Here is a 25,715-nt window from a genome sequence, read left to right as displayed (position 1 = left end):
GAGCATTCAATTAATTGAAAATAACGATTAAACTGAAACAGGCTGTTTTTCAGCTGATCAAAAGTTTAGGACCACATGCCTTTAACCCCTTAGTGACCACCCATACGTGTTTTTACGGCGGTCACTAAGGGGCCTTAGGCTGGGCCGCCGCGTTTTTACGGCGGCCCAGTTTAAGTGCTGCACCGCTCCCCCGTGCAGCGGGGAGCGCGGACCTGGCTCTCACATGAGAGCCGGATCCCTGCTCTAACAGCCCGGACCGGCAGGAGTGCCGATCCGGGCTGTTTAACCCTTTACATTCCGGGCGCAATGGCGCCCGCTGCATGTTAAGTGGTGACAGAGGGAGCGGACTCCCTCAGTCTCCCATCAGCACCCCGAAAATGCGATCGCGGGGTGCTGATGTGTTGGGAAGCTTACCTTGCTTTCGATCAGGGCCCCGAGCCTGTCTTCCGTTACCTCCAGCAGGCTGTGCCTCTCTGGCGCAGCCTGCTGGTCAATGTTTGAATAGCATTGCTATTGAAATGTAATGCATTATAGAGATAATGCATTACATTTTAAAAGCAATCAAAATACTGTATATTATAGTCCCCTTGTGGGACTATTAAGTAGTAAAAAAAATAGAAAAAAATACACATTTATTAAATAAAAAAAATTCCATAAAATAAAAAAATATACTTTTTTTTCCATTGAAAATACGCTTTTCAATGAAAAAAATAGCAAAAAGAAAATATCCCCCATATGTTTGGTATTGCCGCGTCCGTAACGACCGGGACTACATAAATATTACATAAATTATCCTCTATGGTGAACGCCGTAAAAAAAAAAAAAGAGAATTTCGAATTTATTCTTAGTTTCCACCGAAAAAACGTAATAACAAGCGATCAAAAAGCGGCATTTACTCCAAAATCATACCAATGAAAAATACAAGTAGTCTTTCAAAATCAAGCCCTCACACAATGCCATTTAAAAAAAAAAAAAGTTATGGGTCTTGTGAAGTGGCAATGCAAAATCATTTTTTTGGTTAATAAAAGGTGTTTTATTGCAAAAAAAGTTGTAAAACGTAAACGTTAAAATTATAAGTATTTAGTATCACTGTAATCGTACTGACCCAGATAATAAAGATATTATGTTATTTGTACCGAAAAATGAACGCCATAAAATGTATAATGTAAAAACGCAGTGGCAGTATTGCTATTTTTCCCCATCTCCCTCCCAGAAAGAGTTAATAAAAGTTAATCAGAAAGTTATGTGTACCCCAAAATGGCGCCATTAAAAACTACAACTTGTCCCGTAAAAAACAAGCCCTCATAAAGCTATATAGATGAAAAAATAAAAAAGTTATAGCTCTTGGAACGAGACCATAAAAAAAGGAAGAAAAACGCTTGGTCATAAAGGCCCAAACAGGCTTGGTCACTAAGGGGTTAAAAGGCCAAATCTGTGCAAAGATGTGGATTCATTGTCATTTTCTGTCAGGTAGTCACACGTTGTGATGGCAAAGGCAAAAAAACTCTGGCTTTTTGAACGTGGTCGGGTTGTTGAACTGTATAAGCAGGGTCTCTCACAGCGCGCCATCGCTGCTGAGGTGGGACGCAGTAAGACAGTCATTTGGAATTTCTTAAATGATCCTGAAGGTTATGGAACAAAAAAGTCAAGTGGAAGACCCAAATAATTTTCACCAGCACTGAGCCGGAGGATCCAATTGGCTGTCCGTCAAGACACTGGACGATCCTCGACCCAAATTAAGGCCCTTACTGGTGCTGACTGCAGCCCCATAACCTTTAGACGGCATCTGAGACTGAAGGGCTTCAAAAACAAAAAACGTCTTCAAAGACCTCGTCTCCTTGAACGCCACAGAACTGCTCATTTGGACTTTGCAAGAGAGCACCAAACATGGGACATTCAAAGTTGGAAGAAAATTTTATTCTCTGATGAGAAAAAATTTAACCTTGATGGTCCTGATGGTTTCCAACGTTACTGGCATGACAAGCAGATCCCACCTGAGATGTTTTCTACGCGCCACAGTGGAGGGGGCGCCATAATGGTCTGGGGTGCTTTTTCCTTCAGTGGAACAATGGAGCTTCAGGAAGTGCAGGGGTGTCAAACGGCCCCTGGCTATGTCCAGATGTTGCAGAGAGCATTCCTCATGACTGAGGGCCCTCGTCTGTGTGGTAACGACTCGGTTTTTTAACAGGACAATGCTACAGTACACAATGCCCCCAGGACAAGGGACTTCTTCCAGGAGAATAAGATCACTCTTTTGGCCCATCCTGCGTGTTCCCCTGATCTAAATCCAATTGAGAACCTTTGGGGATGGATGGCAAGGGAAGTTTACAAAAATAGATAACAGTTCCAGACAGTAGATGGCCTTCGTGCGGCCGTCTTCACCACTTGAGAAAATGTTCCCACTCACCTCATGGAAACGCTTGCATCAAGCATGCCGAAACGAATTTTGGAAGTGATAAACAATAACGGCGGAGCTACTCATTACTGAGTTCATGTTTGGAAGTTGGATTTCTGTTTTGGGGGGGGGTTTAGTTTTTTTTTTGGAGGTGTGGTCCTAAACTTTTGATCAGCTAAATACAGCCTGTTTCAGTTTATTCATTGTTTTCATTAAATTGAATGCTCAAACAATGTTTTGTCTCACTCCCATTTCTTCTTGTTGCATGTTGAAGCTCTACTTGAAACCTTGTTAAGATCCAGCCATGCTAAATAGGATTTTTTGGCCATTTTTCAAGTGGTCTTAAACTTTTGATCAGGACTGTATGTATGTAGTAGTTCAATATTTTTCATTTTCATAAACCTTACACATTTACTCCTGAAAACAGGAATGTGTGGTCATAAACAGCTCTTTGGGCACATGGTAGGGATCAGAAGGAAACATTATTATATTCAGTGCACTTTCTACATAGAAATATCAGTGGCATAGCTATGACGTTTGACAATGAGTTGTACAAGAATTCTCTGGCATTAAATACTGGTGACTAATGCTTCAGTCAGCATAATCTGGTTATCATAATCAGCACGAGGTCAAGAACTTCATAGAGATAAGATGTTATTACATATGCATGACTGAACCTATTAGGTGTGATTAAACTGCCTTGGAAGAGGTGTTAGAACAGTATTGTACGTGGCAGACAATTGATGTTGTACCCTTCCACCTCTGTTAAAGCTTAATTTCTCCAATTAAAACAAAGCTTCTTTTGCACCTGTCTTCTAACCATCCACATTTTGCTATATCAGTCTCACACAGTTATGATCCTTCTTATCGAGTTGGGACTCGATTATGGGACTGCCTTCCATTTCTATCATTGACCAGTGTTTAAAGAAGGTCTATAGTGAAGGTCTAGACTGAAGTATCACTTCTGATTTGTATTGCCACAAGAAAAAGTGAAAAAAGAACAAAGAAATCTTCACCGCATAATACTTTTGGATTGTTGAATTGAATTTTTAGAGGAGCTGTTTTCTAAGACACATAACATTTATTTTTCAATTGGTGGAGCTATATGAGGAAAAAGTTTTTTTTAATGTTTTTTACATTTTTAAGCACTTAAAAAATATTTTTAGATTTTGTGTAGTCATATTCTAGGTGTGGTACAAGCTGTTGCTTCTGTTGGTGCCATTCTTTGGTACATATGACATTTTGATCTCTTTTTATTCCATTTTTGTGAGATGAGGTGGCCAAATAATAGCAATTCTGTCAGTGCTTTTTTATGAGGTTCACTGTGTGGGGTAAATACAGTTTTTTTCAATTAAAAATCATTTGCACTGAGCTTTCCCAAATGGTGGTTGCAGGAATCCAGTTTTACAATATCCTCTGTCAAGGGAAGCAGGAGATTTAGAACAGTATTGGGGAGCTTTATAATGTATTGATGTCAGGTGCCTGATGTAAATACAGTACGCTCAGGAATATATTATTCAGAAAGACCTGTCCCTCGTTCTCTGACATAGAAGTCGGGTAAAGTGAGTGATGCGGAGTGGAATTTTTTTTTTTAATTAAAAAGTTCCCCCATATTAAAAAAAAATTGTAAATTTGGCAGAAATCTTGAAGGTGGGGGTGGCCCATACTAAGCTTTTGTTATGGCAGTGGGTATAGAAGCACTGTGTCAACCTACAGATTTGACTGGGTGTTATCCTAACATTCCCCTGGTATTTACTGTTGGCTGCTGTGGAACCCCCAGGCCGCTACTTTGTGGAGTAGTCCCGATGTGGTTGAAAACTGACCCGCAGGGCTTTAAGAAACTGGTGCAAAGCAGTGAGGGATCAGGCAACAAGCCAAGGTCAGGGCAGGCAGTGTATATGCATTCTGATAAACATTCTGAGGTCAGGGCAGGCAACAGACACAGGTCAGGTCAGGCAGAGGAGGGCCAATATACAGGGAATGAGCAGAAGTTGGTACACAAGCAGACAAACAAATACAGCACACCTTAGGCTACTTTCACACTAGCGTTTTGGCTTTCCGTTTGTGAGATCCATTCAGGGCTCTCAAAAGTGGTCCAAAACAGATCAGATTTGCCCTAATGCATTCTGAATGGAAAAGGATCCACTCAGAATGCATCCGTTCAGTCACCATTCCGCTCTGGTGGCGGACACCAAAACGCTGCCTGCCTGATGAAGCGGAGCCAAACGGATCTGTCCTGGCACACAATGTAAGTCAATGGGGACGGATCCGTTTTGTCTGACACAATCTGGAACAATAGAAAACTGATCCGTCCCCTATTGACTTTCAATGGCGTTCAAGACGGATCAGTCATGGCTATAGATGACATAATACAACCGGATCCGTTCATGACGGATGCATGCTGTATTATTGTAACGGAAGTGTTTTTGCAGATCCATGACGGATCCGCAAAAAACGCTAGTGTGAAAGTAGCCTTAGCAAGATACTAGCACACTAGGAAGATATTGCTCAGGCTTTCTCTCAAGGTGCCTTAAGTATCCCCTGGTTGCCAGCCATTAACTGAAGACTAGGCTGCAAGCGGTGGCACTTTTAAAGCTGGAGGGAGAGCATTCCCTGCGGGCCAACAGAGAGAGGCTCAGCCAGCAAGCAGGCCGCAGCCTGTTTTAAGGGACAGAGCTACCCTGGCGACTGGTCTCAGAAAGGTGGGAAGTGGGTCTTTGTCCCCAGGACCCAGGCAAGTGAGAAGATCAGCGGTGGCCATTAGCGGTCCTTTTCAAGTGATGAGTTCCCACATCGCGACAAACAGAACAATCAAGGAAGACCCAGAGGAGCTTGGAGAGGCCAAAGGACTGGTGCAGCTTCAAGCCAACATGTTTCTTCCATTACTACACGCTCCAAGGTACACCCTGTTTGTCACTTATTACAATCTCTAGTTGTCAGCATCTCCTCTGTCTCCTTGAGTCCAGCAGAGCTGGACCTTTTACAAAAAGGTTTATCTTTCTGTCCCTCCTACCCTCTTAATACATTTTAATTAGACCTGGATCTACAATGTTTTTTCAGAAATATTCGTCTCAAAGCATATTTTTTAGAGACAATCATTCCTTGCAATACAAATATAAGAGATAGATCCTTAATTTCTTCGGTTGATCTAGGCTTACGCACTAAAAGCACATACATGCCACCAAAAACTCAACCAGCGGTGGAAACATTTGTTAATCTGGTCCAAAAGGACATTTACCTTTTTAGAAGCCAGGTTAAACAAGGGAAATATAAATACCGTAATAATCTCTCCAACATAGAAAGACAGGCACTCAATTTCCTTAAAAAATCTAAACAGCTGGTCTTTAAACCTGCGGACAAGGATGGAGCTCTGGTAATTATGGATAAGGTACAATACGTCTCTGAAATACAACGCCAACTTAATGACACTACAATATACCAGAATAATATACCCGCATAAGGGTATCCTTTAGTGGTGTTCTGATTTATTTACTGTTACAACATCTGCCCTCTTTAGCTTAGAGTTCCTGTACCTTATACAGGTGAAACTAGAAAAATTTGAATATCGTGCAAAGTTCATTTATTTCAGTAATGCAACTTAAAAGGTGAAACTAACATATGAGACTCATTACATGCAAAGTGAGATATTTCAAGCCTTTATTTGTTATAATTTGGATGATTATGGCTTACAGCTTATGAAACCCCAAAGTCACAATTTTGAGGTCCCCTTTGCTCAGGGGGTATGGATTAATTAGCTGAATAGAGTGTGACACTTTGAGCCTAGAATATTAAACCTTTTCACAAAATTCAAATTTATAGTCAATTAATTGATAATTGTATTTTAATTTATAGTTGTATAGTTTATAGCTGAATTGTCAAATACATGACCTCAACATTCCAGGGAATTCAGCTGTTTTTAAGCTAATAACATGTTTATTACAAGAGATCAGAAAGAGGTCAGGCAAAACCCTAGAGGGCAAAGCATTAGGGATTTCAAAGAGCACCAAAGAGAGACTCCCTGCACTAGGCATAACAGATTTTCACCCAGGTTGGCTAGCTGTCATGGTCATATTGTTGTTTGACCGTGACGTGGTTGCAGACTGGTTGCCGGTGGCAATGTGTTGTTGTCGGTTTGCACGTGCATTTCCCCTTTAAGGTGTGTCTCCCTGCTGTTTGGTGAGCGAGGGGTTATTCCACTAGCTAGTGGGGATTTAGGTGTGTCCTGGGTGTGGCCACTAGCTGGACTTTATCTGTAGCTTCCTGGCTGGGGGCAGTGGTTCTCTAGCCTTGTTTGGTGTTGGACCCTTTCCTGGGTGATTCTGCCCAGTCCTTGAGGGCCATCTTGTTGGACATAAATTGTCTTCCTTTTGTATGCTCCTTTTACCCTACCTCACTTGTATGTAAGGTGTGGGTTTATGTTCAGGGTGTGTTGTACGTCTTGATTGTTGTTACATGTCTGGGCTGTTTTGGTGTTTGTCCCTGCATGTATGTAAGACGATTTCCTTGTGTGTTGTGTCCTCTGGAAGGGGGTTGGTTTCCCGGAGGGGTGAACCACTAGCCTGTATGCAGCGCTGCCTGGGGCTGCCATGCACCTTGCGGCATGGGAGTCCTGGTAGAGTTTGGTGTGCTGGATACCTGTGTGTGTTGCTGGTACGGCGTGCTGTTTGGTGTTAGGGCTCCTGTACGTATGCACGGGTTCCAGTCATGGAGACTTCGGCAGGTAAGTGTGTTGTCTTGTGTTCTTACCTGCCGGTCCTCTTGCTGTGTATGGTCTCTCCTTCCGTGCTACTAGGTCTTTAGAGACTCCTGTTCTTCCATGTCCTGGAAGAACAGGGCGCCTCTCCTTAGTTCCTTTGTGAGGGATTCTCAGGGCGACTCAGGGCCTCAGGTATACAGGGTATAAGCCGTCCTACCATCTAGGTCCGCTCATACGGTGAGGAGTTAGGGAGAGGATTAGGGACGCTATAGGAGGTGACCTGCTTCCCTTTTCCTGGCTTCTTGGCCTAGCAGCTATCCTTTATCCCTTTACATTGTACAGTGGGGGGGTTTCCAGTACACGTATTTTCCATCTTTGAAGACAATGAGGCACAGATATTTTATCAGTGATTTTATTGCTGCATAGGTAAAGGAAGCACTTTCTGCATGGTAATTTTTCCTGCCTTTTTTAAAGCCGTTGAGATGATGAGATTAGATTAGCTATGAGCTGGCAGCACTCCTAGCAGCCATTGACCTGTGTTTCATATGTACCCCTCTAAAGGCCCCTAGACACAGTGTATTGTCGGCTAAACCCGCCAAGAACGTTGTGTTGAGCCAACACTAATGTGTATGGGGTGATCCCGACTCTCCCTAAAGAGGACATTTTCCCTGGATCCTTTTGTTCTACTGGGAGATAAGCTGCCACCTGATGTGTCTGGCATTGTCTTTCTCCTTGTCCCCCATTGCATACGTATACACATTTGGCCGAGGGAGTCGGAAAAGACTAAAGATCGTTCAGCTGACAGCTATTGAATATGTATGGTCGGCTAGGAGTTATGCAAAGTATGGAAGTTATCCCCTATCCACAGGATAAGTGATAAATAACTGGTGGGGGTTTGGCTGCTGAGACCCCTACAGATCCCAGATTCCCATGTTCCTATCCTGATGGAGCGACAGGCCGAGCATGCACCCTGACATTTGATGGGACTGCTAGAATTAGATCAGCACTGTACTTGGCTATCTCTGGTAGTCCCATAGAGAAGTGGCAGGGCGCATGCTCAGCCTGCTGCTCCATCAGGACAGTGGTCAGACCCCCACTGAGCAGTTAGGATCACAGAATAGGGGATTTTTCATGTTTGTTTTTTATTGGAGTTATCATTTAAGCGTAAATGGGTTGTCGAGGATTAAAAAAGGAGTCTGTTTTGTTTTCAGAAGCACCACTTTTGTCCATGAATTGTGCCAGGTATAATACCTTAACCACAATTACTTTACCGGAGCTGATTTGCAATAACAGTCACAGCCTAAAGACAAAACTAGAGCTGTTTCTGTAAAATAAAATAACAAATCTGTCTTATAAATACTGTTAAAGTGATCTATTGTCAAAAAATACACTTTGAAAGATCATATTGAAGATGTCTTTGAGCTGGTGACTACAACCCATTGCCAAAATGAATGGCCTGATGCACAGGTTTTTAACCCCTTGGCACAGTTAAAAAAAAAAAATCGCATCCTTCAAAGCAAGGTATTGTTTATTTGAAACTGGCTATACACATGTGATAAAAGTCAGCCATTTTCAAGCCCTTTGCATACAACATATGTGGAGTACTACAGCTTACACTGAAAGTAAAACCATCTTACTGGTCACTGTGGATGAACAGACGCATCGGAGACACAATAGTAGATGAAGAGAAGATCCAGCGTCTACGAACTTGAAGCTTTTATTTAAAATCGCATAATATCCATAGAAAGAAAAATGAAATGTTGAAGCGTTTCGACCACGGTTCAACCATGCTGTCAGACGAAATGTGCCGACTTTACAGTTTTCTCTCCATGGATTTTATGTGATTTGAAATAAAGGCTTTGAGTTCAAGGAACCTGGATCTTCTCTTCATTTCCATCGACTACAGCTTACAGTTCTGCTTGCCTTTGGTAAGTCGTTACCAGCATAGATATAGTTATATTGCAAATGCAGCAAGCCACCATTTGCTATTTGTGTCATCTCTAGTCACACTTTCAGATATTTACACTTATTGCAGTATTATACCAATGCAAAAGCATTTCACGCCCTTCCATCAAAGCACTGTTAGATAAAGGGCCACACGACTGGTAGGAAGCAGTTACTTGCGCCGTCTGCCATATAGTGACTGTATTCCATTGACGTCGTCTTGAGACAGGCGATAGTTGTTTGTGTTTACATAGCGGTAGGTGGGGAACATCAAGGCGCGACGGTCATCGGAGTGACCGAGTCCCAAGGAATGACCAAATTCATGTGCTGCCACCAGAAATAGATTGAAGCCTAAGGAAAAGGTAGGTAAAGGTTATAAGGAGAAAGATATTCAGCAAATGTTCATAGCTTCTGTACCTATGTGACCGATAAACAAAACGTCACTGATCTAAGTAAAGCTGCAAGAAGGCCACAACGCTTACAGGAGTGCTGAGGCTTTCTCAAACAGCTGATCGGCGAGGTTCCCGGGTGTTGGACCCCACCTGATCAGATACTGATGACCTATCCGGAGGATAAAACATCAGTTAAAAAGTCTCAGAAAACCCCTCACACTTGGACACCCTGCCGACAAGAGAAATATATGCATATCTATATTACTGAAAATAACAGTATAACTTTGCAGCAGCGTACCTGCTTGGTTATCTGTCCATCTCTCATCTTCATCAAAATGGGCATCACCTCCGATTCTAGCACCAGGAGCATAGGCATGAGCCAGTATACCACTGGGGCCATCGAATGGATTCTGATCATTATGTGCTGCAATAAAATGATGGAAATTATTATCATTATATACATAACAGGATATGATTTATCTGTTTTATGTCCTATGGGCAACAAATGTCACTGTATGGCTATACAGTATTATATGTTACAGTCCTCTGTTAGGGTTATACGTCAGAAAATCCTCCCGACATGCACCTTCACAATAACGAAGTGGAGCAGAGCCTTAATGGTCCAGCCCAGTATACCTATATATACCTGCTGTATAGACCTACTTACATCGCGCATTAAACTGGATGAGAATATCGGCGTCTCCATTGTTGACTCTGGTGAAGCTGAGTGGAGTGACTTGGCTCCAAACATTGAGTGCCCTCTGGATCGAATTGTCAACCACAGAGACTGGAAGATCCGGGGTGTAATTCAAAATTCTGTACAAGAAGGAAAATATATTAAACCCATTTGTTTTAATACTTGTTGGTTACCACGATACTTCACAGCTATAAAGTGAGTAAAATATGGTAAAACCTAAATGTCTTTAATAGTTTTAGTAAAGCCTCATGCACACAAACGGAAACTGCGGATCCGCAAAATACATCTGCAGTCCGTGTGCCATCCACATTTTTTTTTTTTGTGGACCCATAGACTTCAATGGGTTTGTGGTTCACATTCTGTGGACGTATTTTATCTTTTTGTGAAATGGACATACTCATGCGGAAAGCACATGGATAATTCACATGCTCTCTGCATCGGTATGTCCTTTCCACAAATAGATAGAACATGTCCTATACCTGGCCGCAAAATGTGCACTATGGACCCACTAAAGTCAATGGGTCCACAAAAATGCAGATGCAACATGAACAGTATCCATATTTTGCGGACCACAAAATACATGTGGTTGTGGGCATGAGCCCTAAGCCAAACGTTCTCACACAAACTGCTCCAAAAATGTTGAGTACATGGCAAGTGCCAAATTTTTTATGTGTTTTGGGCACCATTAAAAAGGGTAAGCATAGTTGCTTAAAATCTCTAATTTTAAGAGACAGTCCTGGCAAATTTGGGCTGTTCCAGCCTGAAAATGGGTAGGGCTTGTGTAAGCTCCATCCAAAAGTGGGTGGCTCTGTTGGGTTCATGGCTGGGAGTTAAATGCCCTGAATTTTTTAACAAGAATATTGGTCAGTATGGGTAAGAAGAAAATCACTATATTTACTAAAGGAGCATGCCTTTTTTTTGGTGGAAATAGTGGAGTAAATGTGGCTAACCATGATGTGGTGTAAAGTATAGGAAATGTTATAACATGCCATGCCAACTGTACAAGTCCGTGTGCACCATCTGGAAAAATCCAATGCAATTTACATAATTTTTGTTGCTTCATATTATTTTACAATATTAATGATAATCTTATTTCATCCCTTAAACTTAAATTTCCCAAAAACCATGGTCCACGTTTCTAAGAAAAAGAAAGTCTTTGTTGACCATAGCAACCAATCACAGCACAACTTTAATTTTTTCAGAGAAGTTTAAGCAGTGAAAGCTGAGCTGTGATTGGTTTCTATGGGCACAGAGACACTGATAAATGAGGCCTAATTTGCAAGTTGTACAATTCGGTGGCATTGACAAGCGTGCAAGGCGCCATTAGTAACAATTACCTAAATCATTGAATTTTTATGTTCCACTGGCCTAGGCCAATAGCAAGGTCCCTGACCTACCATGTGCCATTTACAATACTGATATCCTCTTAGACAGTGAGGCCTTTTTATTAGGCGCAGAGGTAGTAGTCTCCCCCAGACCATAGCAGCTGGTGGATCCCAGTGACTTCCCTACTAGATAAAAAGGCACCAGTATTATAAATGGCACATGGCTGGTGAGAGACCTGTTGCAGGTTTTGCATTTGGTGCCAAAGAGATTCAAATTATGCATCTGGGTCATTGGCAGACTTACCAACTTTTGAAGGTTGTCCTCCATTATTTTCTTTGATAGCCACGCCCCTTTTGCAGGCCCAACCAACTTTTGAGAGGTGCCCAGCCTTTTTTGAGCATTGATCCACCTCTTTTGAGCCACACTCTGCCCTCTTGAGGTATTTTAAGTCCCGAGGCTGCATCTAGTGACACTAAATCCCAATGTCACATACAGTTACAGTACATGAAGGGGTACTTTTTGGGGGCAAGAAGCCCTCTACGCTGTGCCAGGAGATTTTGCAATACTTTTGAGACTTTTGGATGTCTCTCCTTTTTTCGAGAGACCCCCATACATTTCGGCACAGTTGGCAAGTATGGCCTTTGGAAGGCCAGGGCCCGGGTGCAACTGCTATCTCTTCTATTTTTTAGAAGATAGCCATAGATTAGTAAACCATTATTTTCTTGACTTTATTGCATTATTTTGTTGAAAACAGGAAGTGCGTTCATATTTATCACTATTACGTTTTAAGAGATCTTCCTAAAGACTGCCAACAAAATGTATAACCCTAAAAATGTTATAAACATGGTCTATCGATAACGAAATGACAGTTTTACCATTAGTTCCTAAGAAACAAATTTTAAAGTGACAAACAATATGGCTGCACTTTCTGTTGTCACTTTATAAAATATGGCCGCCGCTGCAGCAAAATAGAAAAATGCTATTAAGGCCTCTTGCACACGAACGTTGTGCATCCATTCCGTGCATTGGGGACCACAATTTGCGGTCCCCAATGCACGTGCAACGTCCGTGCGGCGGCCGGGACGGATCGAGACCAATTCAACTTGAATGGGTCCGTGATCCGTCCTCACTGCAAAAAAATAGTTCTATATTCTTGCAGTGCGGAGGCACGGACATAAACACCATGGAAGCACTCCACAGTGCTTCCGTGGGGTTCCGATCCGTGCTTCCGTTCCGCATCTCTGTGATTGCGGACCTATTTAAGTGAATGGGTCCGCATCCGTGATGCGTAGTGCACACGGGCGGGTGCCCATGTATTGCAGATCCGCCGTATGCTGGCCGCAATACGGCCACGAGCACGCAACGTTCATGTGCAAGAGGCCTATCTCTGTAAGTAGAGAAACCATAATTCATAAATTTTTGCCACCCCTCAGATTTCCATTTTCTAAGACATGGCCATTTGTAAATTTTTGTATGGCGCATCCTGAGTGCTCCAGAAGGAGGCATGATCTTTATTGCGGATTACTAAGTGTGCAATAACTTGGAAAAAAAGATATAGGGCCAATAATATCCTTATCCATTGTACCCACCTGTAGGTAATGGAGTTTTTCTGCCATCTTGGTCTTCCATTGAATGTTGAGAACTCTGCCACGTCTGGCATGCCACATCTAGGGCTTTTCATTATATTCATGGTGTCTGTGTCCAGCTTTCCTGTTACTTTCATCCTGAAGAATTTTTGCATTTCCTCCAGCCTTTCCCTAAATGTCTTTCTATCTCTAGAGATGGGTGGGTAGAATTTGTTTAAGTATTCCTAGGGGCAAAAAAGGCAAAGAAATTGGTTCATGAAACTATGAAGTATTCTAAAAGATCTAAAATGTATAGGAGATAGTGTCTGATTGGCAGGGTCTGACCGCTGAGGCCTTCACTAATCACTAGAACGGAGAACCTTCTCTTGTTTGAATGGAATGACGGTCACACATGTGCGCTGCCACTCCATTCAGCTATATGGAGCTTGTACTTGGCTATCTCCGGCAGTCCCACACAGTTGAATGCCACTCCATCGGTGGTGGCCCTAGCCATCGGATCTCACTGATCAGACACAGGATAGGGTATAAATTGTCTGACCCTGGGTTCACACCTGAGCGTTCCTGAGACGCGCGTTTTACGCACGGTTTTATTTAAGCGCGTTTTTTGCAATGGTAAACGCGCGTTTGTTTGATTGACAGCAGTGTCCTATGGCCACAAACGCGCGACAAAACGCCCCAAAGAAGCTCAAGTACTTGTTTGAGCGTCGGGCGTTTTACAGCGCGATCGTACGCGCTGTAAAACGCCCAGGTGAGAACCATTCCCATAGGGAAGCATTGGTTTCTCCTTGTTGTGCGTTTTACAGCGCGTAGGAACGCGCTGTAAAACGCTCAGGTGTGAACTGAGGGTTAATGAGACAACTGCTTTAAGTACATAAAAGAGTCGGCCTTTGTGAAAGAGGCAGTCTACCTGGAACACACGAAAAACTACCCTAGAAATCCATGTCTACATAAACACCACGGGGGTCATTTATTAATGGGGTGAAACGCTGGACCTAATACCCCTTTGCTGGCAGTGGATGCGCCAAATTTACTTTCATTTCAATAGGTCCGCCAAAAAAAAAGGAAGTTACTCCGTGTGCATTCCGTTTCCTTAAGTCCGTATGTCCGTTCCGCAAAGAAATAGAACTTGTCTTATTATTGTCCATATTACAGACAAGGATAGTACTGTTCTATTAGGGGCCACTTGTTCCGTTCCGCAAAATACGGAATGCACACGGACGCCATCCGTATTTTTTGCAGATCCATTTTTTTGAAGACCGCAAAATACATACGGTAGTGTGCATGAGTCCTACAGCCTCATGCACATGAACGTGTGCCTGCCGGGCCCGTGCAGTGGGCCGTAAATTCCGGTCCGCAATGCACGGTCCCCGACCGTAAGGCCGCCGCATGTGGAAGCGGACGCATTCACTTGAATGGGGACCGCTATCTGCATCCGAGGGTCCGCACCGCAAAAAATGAGTGCATGCACTACTTTTTTGAGGTGCGGAAGCACAGACAGAAACCCCACGGAAGCACTCCGTAGTGCTTCCGTGGGGTTCCGTGCCTCTGTTCAGCACCTACCTTCTGGTGCCCGTGTATTGCGGACCCGCTGTTTGCAGGACACAATACGGCCATGATCGGGCAACAGCATTGTGCATATGGCCTAATTTCAGGGTTTTCTTTTGTGGACCCATTGAAGTGAATGGTTCCGCATATGGGCTGCAAAACAAAAGGGAACGGACACAGAAAGAAAATACATTCGTGCGCATGAGCCCTTATACTGGTTTTTAATGACTCAAATACTGATGGATAGATTATCAATATCAGTTGTGGCCTTTGGGCGAGTGCGGTGACCCCTTCTTTGACCTGTGACATCAAGTTTATCAGTCACATGACCTCACTGTATCTCAGTCCTATTAAAGTCAATGGAACTGAGCTGTAATACCAAGAACAGCTATTATACAATGTACAGCACACTGCCTGGTATACTATCTGGCTGCAGCACCCAACCAAAGAGCACGGCCCCTTCAAACAGCTGATTGGTGTGGGTGCTGGGGGTTGAACCCCCACAGGCCTGATGTTGATGACCCTTTACTAAGAACAGGTCGTCAATATTTAAACCCTTTATTTGTCTTTATTGTAAGGTGCTATAACAGCTAAATACTGTAAAGTGGAAACTATGGTTTCAGAAAATAAATGTTATTTTTTTCCTATAATGAAAAGTCAAAAATATTTCCAATATACTTTTTCTATCAATTGTTCACGGTTTTCAAGATCTCTGCTTGCTGTCCTTCAAAATCATTGTTTACTTCCAGGGGGATAAAAATCTGTCCTGTTCATGACAGGACGTGGACATACAAGAGTACCACTCGTTACACATACAGTACAGTTATCAGAGCTATGCCTTGTAAAATGATTTTCATCACCTGGAAGTAAGCAATGAAGGTACGTATTGAATGACAGCAAGCAGAGATCTTTGAAACTCACAACACACTATATTAGCACATTTGTTAATTTTTTATTATACATAAAAACCTTTTTCAAGTCTCCAAGACATACCTGTGCTAAATCCTGATCTGTGGAGCTGACGTCTTCGTTGTTTGTGGGTCTTGGCATGGCGAGTGCGCCATAACACAGTGACAGGAGAACCAAGCAATGCACTTGCATCATTGTGGCAGTCAGAGGACACAGCCTGCACTGGACTGTGCCGCTCACAGCAGTGTGTTTTATAGGGGAAGGTGTGTTGCAATGCTGTCATTCATTGCCAAATTAACCAAGCTCTTTTCACGCTTAACTGATACATGTACATTGTAATCATCGGGTCAGCAAATATCAACCCACGTATTTGACTCTAGGTGGTCACTCAGTCTGCGGCAAACCCGCACAATTACAATAGAGATTAGCTTCCTTGTTCCTTGATATGATGCACAACCTATTTTTTTTATATACTAGATGGGCAGTTAATATTACATTATACACAGAATCTTTGGAAACATTTGCTTTCAAGTAAAGCAGGCTGAGGATTGTACCAGCACCACAATACAATACAATTGTTGGCCTTAAAGGGAATGTGTCATCAGAAAAAGACCTATTGTTTAAATTTTTTTTTTTATGTTTAACATATTTTTAAAGACATTTTTAGGGTGTTATTTTTAACTCCCCTAATGACCAGACCATTTTTTACACTTCTGACCTACACTACTTTCACGGTTTATTGCTCGGTCATGCAACTTACCACCAAAATGAATTTTACCTCCTTTTCTTCTCACTAATAGAGCTTTCATTTGGTGGTATTTCATTGCTGCTGACATTTTCACTTTCTTTGATATTAATCGAAATTTACCAAAATTTTTGCAAAAAATGACATTTTTCACTTTCGGTTGTAAAATTTTTCAAATAAAACTACATTTCTATATAAATTTTCCTCTAAATTTATTGTTCTACATGTCTTTGATAAAAAAAAAATGCAATAAGTGTATATTTATTGGTTTGGGTAAAAGTTATAGCGTTTACAAACTATGGTACAAAAATTTGAATTTCCGCATTTTGAAGCAGCTCTGACTTTCTGAGCACCTGTCATGTTTCCTGAGGTTCTACAATGCCCAGACAGTAGAAACACCCCACAAATGACCCCATTTCATGTCACAAGTTAGCGGAAAATTATTTTATTTTTTTATTTTTTCTTACAAAGTCTCATAATCCACTAACTTGTGACAAAAAATAAAATTTTACATAAACTCACCATACCCCTCACGGAATACCTTGGGGTGTCTTCTTTCCAAAATGGGGTCACTTGTGGGATATTTATACTGCCCTGGCATTTTAGGGGACCTAAAGCGTGAGAAGTAGTTTGGAATCCAAATGCGTAGAAAATGCCCTGTGAAATCGTAAAGATACTCAGATACCACATGTGGTATCGCCATACTCAGGAGAAGTAGGGCAATGTGTTTTGGGGTATCTTTTTACATATACCCATGCTGGGTAAGAGAAATATCTCTGTAAATTGACAACTTTGTATAAAGAAATGTAAAAAGTTGTCATTTACAGAGATATTTCTCACACACAGTATGGGTATATGTAAAAATACACCCCAAAACACATTGCCCTACTTCTCCTGAGTACGGCGATACCACATGTGTGACACTTTTTTGCAGCCTAGGTGCGCACAGGGGCCCAAATTCCAATGAGAATCTTTACGATTTCACAGGGCATTTTTTACGCATTTGGATTCCAAACTACTTCTCACGCTTTAGGTCCCCTAAAATGCCAGGGCAGTATAAATACCCCACAAGTGACCCCATTTTGGAAAGAAGACACCCCAAGGTATTCCGTGAGGGGCATGGCGAGTTCCTAGAATATTTATTTTTTGGCACAAGTTAGCGGAAAATGATTTTTTCTCTTACAAAGTCTCATATTCCACTAACTTGTGACAAAAAATAAAATTTTACATGAACTCGCCATGCCCCTCACGAAATACCTTGGGGTGTCTTCTTTCCAAAATGGGGTCACATGTGGGGTATTTATACTGCCCTGGCATTTTAGGGGACCTAAAGCGTGAGAAGTAGTTTGGAATCCAAATGTGTAGAAAATGCCCTGTGAAATCGTAAAGATACTCTTTGGAATTTGGGCCCCTTTGCGCACCTAGGCTGCAAAAAAGTGTCACACATGTGGTATCGCCGTACTCAGGAGAAGTAGGGCAATGTGTTTTCGGGTGTCTTTTTACATATACCCATGCTGGGTGAGATAAATATCTCTGTAAAATACAACTTTTCCCATTTTTTTATACAAAGTTGTCATTTTACAGAGATATTTCTCTCACCCAGCATGGGTATATGTAAAAAGACACCCCAAAAAACATTAACCTACTTCTCCTGAGTACGGCGATACCACATGTGTGACACTTTTTTGTAGCCTAGGTGCGCAAAGGGGCCAAATTCCAATGAGAATCTTAACGATTTCACAGGGCATTTTTTGCGCATTTGGATTCCAAACTACTTCTCACGCTTTAGGGCCCCTAAAATGCCAGGGCAGTATAAATACCCCACAAGTGACCCCATTTTGGAAAGAAGACACCCCAAGGTATTCCATGAGGGGCATGGCGAGTTCATATAAGGTTTTTTTTTGGCACAAGTTAGCGGAAATTATTATTATTTTTTTTTCTCACAAAGTCTCCCTTTCCGCTAACTTGTGACAAAAAGTTCAATCTTACATGGACTCAATATGCCCCTCAACGAATACCTTGGGGTGTCTACTTTCCGAAATGGGGTCATTTGTGGGGTGTATTTACTGTTCTGGCATTTTGGGTGGGGCTAAATTGTGAGCAACCCTGTAAAGCCTAAAGGTACTCGTTGGACTTTCGGCCCCTTTACGCACCTAGGCTGCAAAAAAGTGTCACACATGTGGTAGAATGTGAATAAGTAGGGCAATGTGTTTTGGGGTGTCTTTTTATATATACCCATGCTGGGTGAGAGAAATTTCTCTGTAAATTGACAACTTTGTATAAAAAAATTTAAAAAGTTGTCATTTACAGAGATATTTCTCACACACAGTATGGGTATATGTAAAAATACACCCCAAAACACATTGCCCTACTTCTCCTGAGTACGGCGATACCACATGTGTGACACCTTTTTGCAGCCTAGATGCGCAAAGGGGCCCAAATTCCATTGAGAATCTTTACGATTTCACAGGGCATTTTTTATGCATTTGGATTCCAAACTACTTCTCACGCTTTAGGTCCCCTAAAATGCCAGGGCAGTATAAATACCCCATTTTGGAAAGAAGACACCCCAAGGTATTTCGTCAGGGGCATGGCGAGTTCCTAGAATATTTTTTTTTTGGCACAAGTTAGCGGAAAATTATTTTTTCTCTTACAAAGTCTAATATTCCACTAACTTGTGACCAAAAAATTTTTTTTACATGAACTCGCCATGCCCCTCACAAAATACCTTGGGGTGTCTTCTTTCCAAAATGGGGTCACATGTGGGGTATTTATACTGCCCTGGCATTTTAGGGGCCCTAAAGCGTGAGAAGAAGTCTGGAATATAAATGTCTAAAAAATTTTACGCATTTGGATTCCGTGAGGGGTATGGTGAGTTCATGTGAGATTTTTTTTTTGTCACAAGTTAGTGGAATATGAGACTTTGTAAAAAAAACTTAAAAAAAAATAAAAAATCCGCTAACTTGTGCCAAAAAAAAAATCTTCTATGAACTCGCCATGCCCCTCAAAAGTGATCTTTTTATAGCGCCGCAGCGATTTTACGGTGTTTTTGCAGTGATCAGAAAAATATAAATTTCTGTCACTGCGGTGGGGCAGACTGAATGCAAGTGTGCGCACAAGATCAGGCCTGATCGGGCGAACACTGCGTTTTTTGTAGAGCCTATAGAACATGTCCTATTCTTGTCCGCAATTGCGGACAAGAAAAGTAATTTTCTATATAGTTCTGGCAATGTGCGGATCCGCAAAATGCGGAAAGCACATTGCCGGTGTCCGTGTTTTGCGCATCCGCGGTGTCTGTGTTTTGCGGATCCGTGGATCCGCAAAACACATACGGACGTCTGAATGGAGCCTTACAGGGGGGTGATCAATGACAGGGGGGTAATCAGGGAGTCTATATAGGGTGATCACCCCCCTGTCATTGATCACCTCCCTGTAAGGCTCCATTCAGACGTCCGTATGTGTTTTGCGGATCCGTGGATCCGCGGATCCGCAAAACACATACGGACGTTTGAATGGAGCCTTACAGGGGGGTGATCAATGACAGGGGGGTGATCAGGGAGTCTATATGGGGTGATCACCCCCCGTTAAGGATCCATTCAGACGTCCGTATGTGTTTTGCGGATCCGCGGATCTGTGGATCCGCAAAACACATACGGACGTCTGAATAGAGCCTTACAGGGGGGTGAATAATGACAAGGGGGTGATCAGGGAGTCTATATGGGGTGATCACCCCCCTGTCATTGATCACCCCCCTGTAAGGCTCCATTCAGACGTCCGTATGTGTTTTGCGTATCCGTGTTACGGATGTCTGAATGGAGCCTTACAGGGGGGTGATCAATGACAGGGGGTGATCAGGGAGTCTAATATTGGGTGATCAGGGGTTAATAAGGGGTTAATAAGTGACATGGGGGGGTGTAGTGTAGTGGTGTTTGGTGCTACTTACAGAGCTGCCTGTCTCCTCTGGTGGTCGATTCAAGCAAAAGGGACCACCAGAGGACCAGGTAGCAGGTATATTAGACGCTGTTAACAAAACAGCGTCTAATATACCTTTTTGGGGTTAAAAAAAATCGCATCTACAGCCTGCCAGCGAATGATCGCCGCTGGCAGGCTGTAGATCCACTCGTTTACCTCCCGATCCTATGAACGCGCGCTCCTGTGTGCGCGCGTTCACAGGAAATCTCGCGTCTCGCGAGAGGACGCGCCGATGCGTCCAGGAGGAACAGATCGACTGCAATCCTGCGTTAGGCGGTCCTGAGGCGGTTAAACAAAAAACATTAAATCCTGCAGTGTTTGCACTAGCCACTAAGTCGAATAATAGGCGCCACTTCTTGGTCTGTACAGATCCCTTTACTGCAATTATCTCCCTATCTGTCATTCTAATCCTGCCTGTGATGATATCACCTCTGTGTACAGATAAGACAGGATCCACCATTTACAATAGGTAATTGTCAGAGCGTATCTATTCTTTCCTTGTACAATGTCCTCTGCACAGGTCACAGAGCATACCTAGAAAACTCCGATAGAAGTCAATAAGGTCCCTCCTGACCATTGTGTCTATGGAGCACCAAGGGGCGGGCCTAGCCCTCAGAGCACTACTGTACCACAGCCTTTTCTCCCCTTAGCCATCCCACCATCTCCTTTAATGACAGGGGCAGGCATAATTGCTGCCTTCCTGCCTGGCCTTGTAATCCCGCACATGCGACGACAAATGTTGAATTGGTGCATGCGCAGTTCGGACCTCAACAGTATTTCCCCAATGCTTTCATTAGCATATGCTAAAAGTGCAGATTTCTCTACAATGGGGCCACCAATTTAAAAAACAGAGGTATTGGTTAACTCAGAGTGACCAACCCCAACCAGCAGTATGCCTAATTTAATAGGGTTGGTCATGCTGTCAGATGCCATTTAAAGGGCTATTCCCATCTGATAACATGATGATGTAAGGTGACTATATTTTGGTTTTCAAAAAGGAGGACACTTGAGACAGGATGGTTGCCAGTGCTGCACTATGTTCTGACACTGTATATTGTGAAGACACAGGCAGAAGAGGTCCAGGGAGCTGTGAAAGTAAAGTGGAGGACACCTCATTCACCGCTCTCTGGGGCCTCCTGTCCTCTAAAGCTGCACTAATTAGCAGGGCCGGGACAAGGTATTTTGGTGCCCTAGGCAGAGCAGGCAAACTGCGCCTGATTTAAATTTTTTACATTAGTCATTGGGTAACCCCTTTAAATCTAGACCTCAGATCAGACCAAAATTTAATGTGGCTCCCTATAACCCCCACCTCACCATCTCTTAAAGAGGACCTTTCACCACTCCCGACATGTCTGTTTTAATAGCTTCATGCATTCCCCATGTAATAACAATTCTGGAGCATCTAAGGGTACTTTCACACTAGCGGCAGGACGGATCCTTCCTGCCGCTATTTTGCGGTGCCGCCGGACCGCCACTCCAAGCCTATTGACTATAATGGGGACGGGGGTGGAGCTCCGGCGCAGCACGGCAGTGCGCGGTGAGAGGCTGCCGGACTAAAAAGTCGGACATGCAGTACTTTTAGTCCGGCGGCCTCTCGCCGTGCACTGCCATGCTGCGCCTGAGCTCCGGCCCATCCCCATTATAGTCAATGGGGACGGAGCGGCGGTCCGACAGCACAGCGAAATAGCGGCAGGACGGATCCGACAGGGTGAACAGGCTGTCGGATCCGTCCTGCCGCTAGTGTGAAAATAGCCTAATCTTATAGTTCTTTGTTTTGCCATTCCATAATTATTCCTTCTAGAAGTTATGAATGAATTGCTAGCAGTCTGCAGTAAGGGTACAGATGGGTGGTAACAAGTTTGGGGGGGGGGGGGGGTGTACCTGCACAGACTCACTCTATCCAATCAGTGCTGTCATTTTCAGACGTTGCAGGTACACACCCCTAACTGGTTTCCTCCCCTCTGTACCCTTACCCCTTACTGCAGACTGCTAGCAATTCATTCAGAACTTCTAGTATAAATAATAAAGGAATGGTACAACATAGAACCATAAGAAAAGATGCTCCAGAATTGTTATTACATGGGGAATGCATGAAGCTATTAAAACAGGCCTGTCAGCTGTGGTGAAAGGTCCTCTTTAAATCAGATCTCAGATCAGACCCCAAATTCATGCGGCCCCCTAAATCATCAGATCCCTGCAGACCAAGTGATAGGTAATGGGCTCGCTTTGAATGCTAAACTGTGACTCACAATGTGATTGCATGGGATGAAGTTATATATGGCAGCTGAGGGGCTAAGAAAGACCTTGAGGGCCATCATACTGTTTATAGGTGCCTGTTAGGCCATTGTTTGGTCAGTTTCTCAGTTTGGCAAGATGGCATGGGATATAGAGGTATTCCAATACAATGTTATTTAAAAGTAAAAATGATCAGTGATTGTTCCCTATGCAATCCATATGAAAATGAGCAGTTAAGTGCACCAAGAGTGGGCCCAAGCCACTCTCTGCTACCTTCCATCTCCTTCTTTTTGATTGACAGGGTCAGGTTCCTTTACAATCATCTCACCTGGCCCTGTCCATCAAGAAGAGGGGGGGGCCTGGCAGAGGAAGCAGGAGGAGCAAGGGTGCACACAGTGACTTGGATCTGCCCTTGGTGCACCTAACTGCTCATTTGCAGATGTTTTAAAATTCTGTTTCTCTTTTTTAAGCAACGGATCCTTAATTTAAAGATATTAGGTTCAGCTGAGTTCGTCCTAAAAGGCATTGTGACTGGTATAACAGCAACAGAGAATTTTCTGGCTAAAGATTCCCTGTAAATAAAGTTTTGTGGAAAAAATTAAATAAAAGGTGAGAATAAAAATATAAATTTTTTTACTAAATCAAAACATTTAAAAACATAGACGTTCCTGGAAAAAAGTTTCATTGTCTTTTACTGTGCGTGATAAACAGCATAAAAATAAGACAAAAAAATGGCAGGGAAAAAAAACTTAAAATAAAAAGTTCTGGAACGTAGGGATGGTTGAGGAAAAAAAAAATCACTGTCATTTGTAAAGCCCAAAACCTTTTCAGAATTACATAGTAATGTTTGGATTACTTTATTGGAGTCCACCTCCCCGATACAGTGCAATCCCAGCAGTGTGGACTGAGGCTATATATTTCAGCCCTCCTCCAGCCCTCATGTTGGCCCTTTGCATACCATCACTGTACATCAGGTTACATTTTTTTAGTTTGTGGAATGCAGAGGTGAAGCTGGGCTTTCCAGCAATCAGGGCAAGGGTTCAGCATTGCAGAACCCACCCACCCCGCCGCCGGTTGCAACTCAGATGTACATTAAGAAGAATATGAACACCACTGCAATTTTTTTTTACACTAAGCCACTCCACTAACTCTGCCAAATGCATAACGATACTCACCCAGTCCCACTTACCTCATAAAATCTATCTTAGGGTACACACCGGTACCAAAACACCTTGCAATAAATGAAAGCACCAACTGGTTCTACCGCGTCCAGGGTTTCGCTGGCGTTTTTGGCGTGATGTCCGCTGGATCCAGAATAAGGTCCCTGTGATGATAGAGCAAAAAGAATAATCACATAGGAAAGGGATGGTAACTGTCCATGTGAAATCCCCAGCAGGGGGAACTGTGCTGCCCTCTAAGACTGAGCCATCCCAATGTACAACAGGGTAATCTAGGGCATTTCCTCTTAGTGCTACCACACAGTACTAATACCCACATTGTGCCCCCTCAAAGTAGTTATGCCCACATTCTGCCTCCTTTACAGCAGAAATGCCCACATTGTGCCCCCTCACTGCAGTTTTGCCCACATTATGTCCCCTCACAGTAGTTGTCCACCTTTGTGCCTCTTTACAGTAGTTAACCCATATTGTGCCTCCTTCATAATAGTTATGCCTACCTTGTGGCCCCTTCACAGTAGTTACGCCTACCTTTTTCCCCTTCACAGTAGTTATGCCCATCTTGTGGCATCTTCACAGTAGTTATGCCCACTTTTGTGCCCCTTCACAGTAATTATGCCTACCTTATGGCCCCTTCACAGTAGTTAGGTCCACCTTGTGGCTCTTCAGAGTAGTCATACCCTCCTTTGTACCCCATCATAGTATTTATGCCCACCTTTGTTCCCCTTCACAGTAGTTATGCCCACCTTTGTGCTCCTTTACAGTAGTTATGCCCACCTTTGTGCCCCCTCACTGTAGTTATGTCCTCCTTGTGCCCCCTTTATCCTCTAGTGCCCTCTCCAGCTCCATAAAAAAACAAAAATAAAATACAAATACCTACCTGTTTCCCCGATGATCGGCACATCCTGCGTTCCTCAGCAGTCATGGACGCGCTCACACACATTGTGCTGTTGGCTTTCACCACTGCACCCACACAGCCAGCAGCGCAATGTGCGGCCTGCTGGGGAGCACCAGAGACCAGTCGAACAGTGAAGCAGGGAGCGGACGGCTCCCTACTTCACCATGAAAATGAGCCGCTGGGTTGGTGCGCCCCCCTCAGCCTCTGTGCCGAGGGAACGTGCCCTGGCTGCCCCCCTAACTACGCCCCTGGTAGAATGACCTTCCGGCTCAAGAAAAAAAGATTCATGCTAACTTGGGAACAAGCAGAACACTTACATGGTGCCTTCATTATCATCTTTGTAGCTGTAGATCCATAGACAGGGAAACTTCCTGGTGGGCCGATGCCCAGCGGGCCGCCTGGCTCTCCTCACAGCCACCAGCCATGGTAAGTAATGATCTGATGCTTCCCTTCTGACTCCTGAATTTAAATTATTACCATCCTAAGGCAACTGGAGTAGGAGGACAGAACGTGGCAGCTGGTCCTGGCCACCACCTAGGGGCAGTTTTTGTGGTATTAGACTCTTCTGGGGTGGTATAATGTGCCGCAATATGGTATTACTGGCACTGACTACTTGTGTTGACCCTTCCTTCTGTCAATTTGGGTCCCACTACAAAATAGAGACACTTTTAGGTTTTTTTTCCAGGGCCACTTTAACTTTCCAGTCCACCCCTGTGTAGACCTGTTAAATCTTGAGCTTATCTCTTGCCATCCAAGATGGCTGCACCACTTCTCAGACTACCTGATATACCCAGCGCATTTAGTAGCCCAAGCCACTTGCTACTTGTCCAGCCCTGCTTTTGGATTGGCCAGCGCAGTTCACATGAGCAGTACTGGTCAATCCAAAGGCAGCAGGAACTGTACTAGACTACCAAATGCTCAGTATGCATCAGTTAGTCTGAGGAAGCAGTGTGGCCATCTTGGATGGCAGAAAAGGAGCCCGGGAATTGACGGATATGCAGCTAAAAAGATGAAAAAGAAGTTAAGTGTTCTGTTGGTTCCCCAGTTAATGTGAATTTTTGCTTCTTGAACAGGGGGGTCACTTTAAAGGTGTTGTCCAACACCCCACCCCCCACCGCTGTTTCAGAGTAACACAGCTCCATCCACTGTGTAGTGGACAGTGTTATACATGGCTGGGACTAACACAGAGTGAGACACTTT

The 25,715-nt window shown here is 43.4% G+C and overlaps 1 protein-coding gene across 1 annotated transcript; it reads right to left on the bottom strand.

Annotated features, from left to right (window-relative positions):
- Positions 1-8,598: 8,598 nt before the first annotated feature.
- On the bottom strand, positions 8,599-15,729 carry LOC120996402 (stromelysin-1-like). The gene is made up of 5 exons (XM_040426289.1): positions 15,575-15,729; positions 13,040-13,260; positions 10,095-10,243; positions 9,726-9,851; positions 8,599-9,386 (listed from the first exon to the last, which is right to left on the bottom strand). Exons 1-5 carry the CDS (start codon positions 15,683-15,685, stop codon positions 9,208-9,210), a joined length of 786 nt encoding a protein of 261 aa, XP_040282223.1. The 5' UTR covers positions 15,686-15,729; the 3' UTR covers positions 8,599-9,207.
- Positions 15,730-25,715: the final 9,986 nt, after the last annotated feature.

The sequence above is a fragment of the Bufo bufo genome, chromosome 3, assembly GCF_905171765.1.
Source record: "Bufo bufo chromosome 3, aBufBuf1.1, whole genome shotgun sequence".
Classification (NCBI taxonomy): Eukaryota; Metazoa; Chordata; class Amphibia; order Anura; family Bufonidae; genus Bufo; species Bufo bufo.
The sequence above is the reverse complement of the archived record's forward strand: the minus strand, read 5'-3'. Positions and strand labels throughout refer to the sequence as shown.

Coding starts and splice junctions, on each gene's coding strand:
- LOC120996402 (XM_040426289.1), bottom strand. CDS start 15,685: ATGATGCAAGTGCATTGCTTGGTTCTCCTGTCACTGTGTTATGGCGCA. Junction 13,261..15,574: donor CAGATCAGGATTTAGCACAG/GTATGTCTTGGA, acceptor TTTTGCCCCTAG/GAATACTTAAACAAATTCTA. Junction 9,387..9,725: donor ATGGACAGATAACCAAGCAG/GTACGCTGCTGC, acceptor CCTTTTCCTTAG/GCTTCAATCTATTTCTGGTG.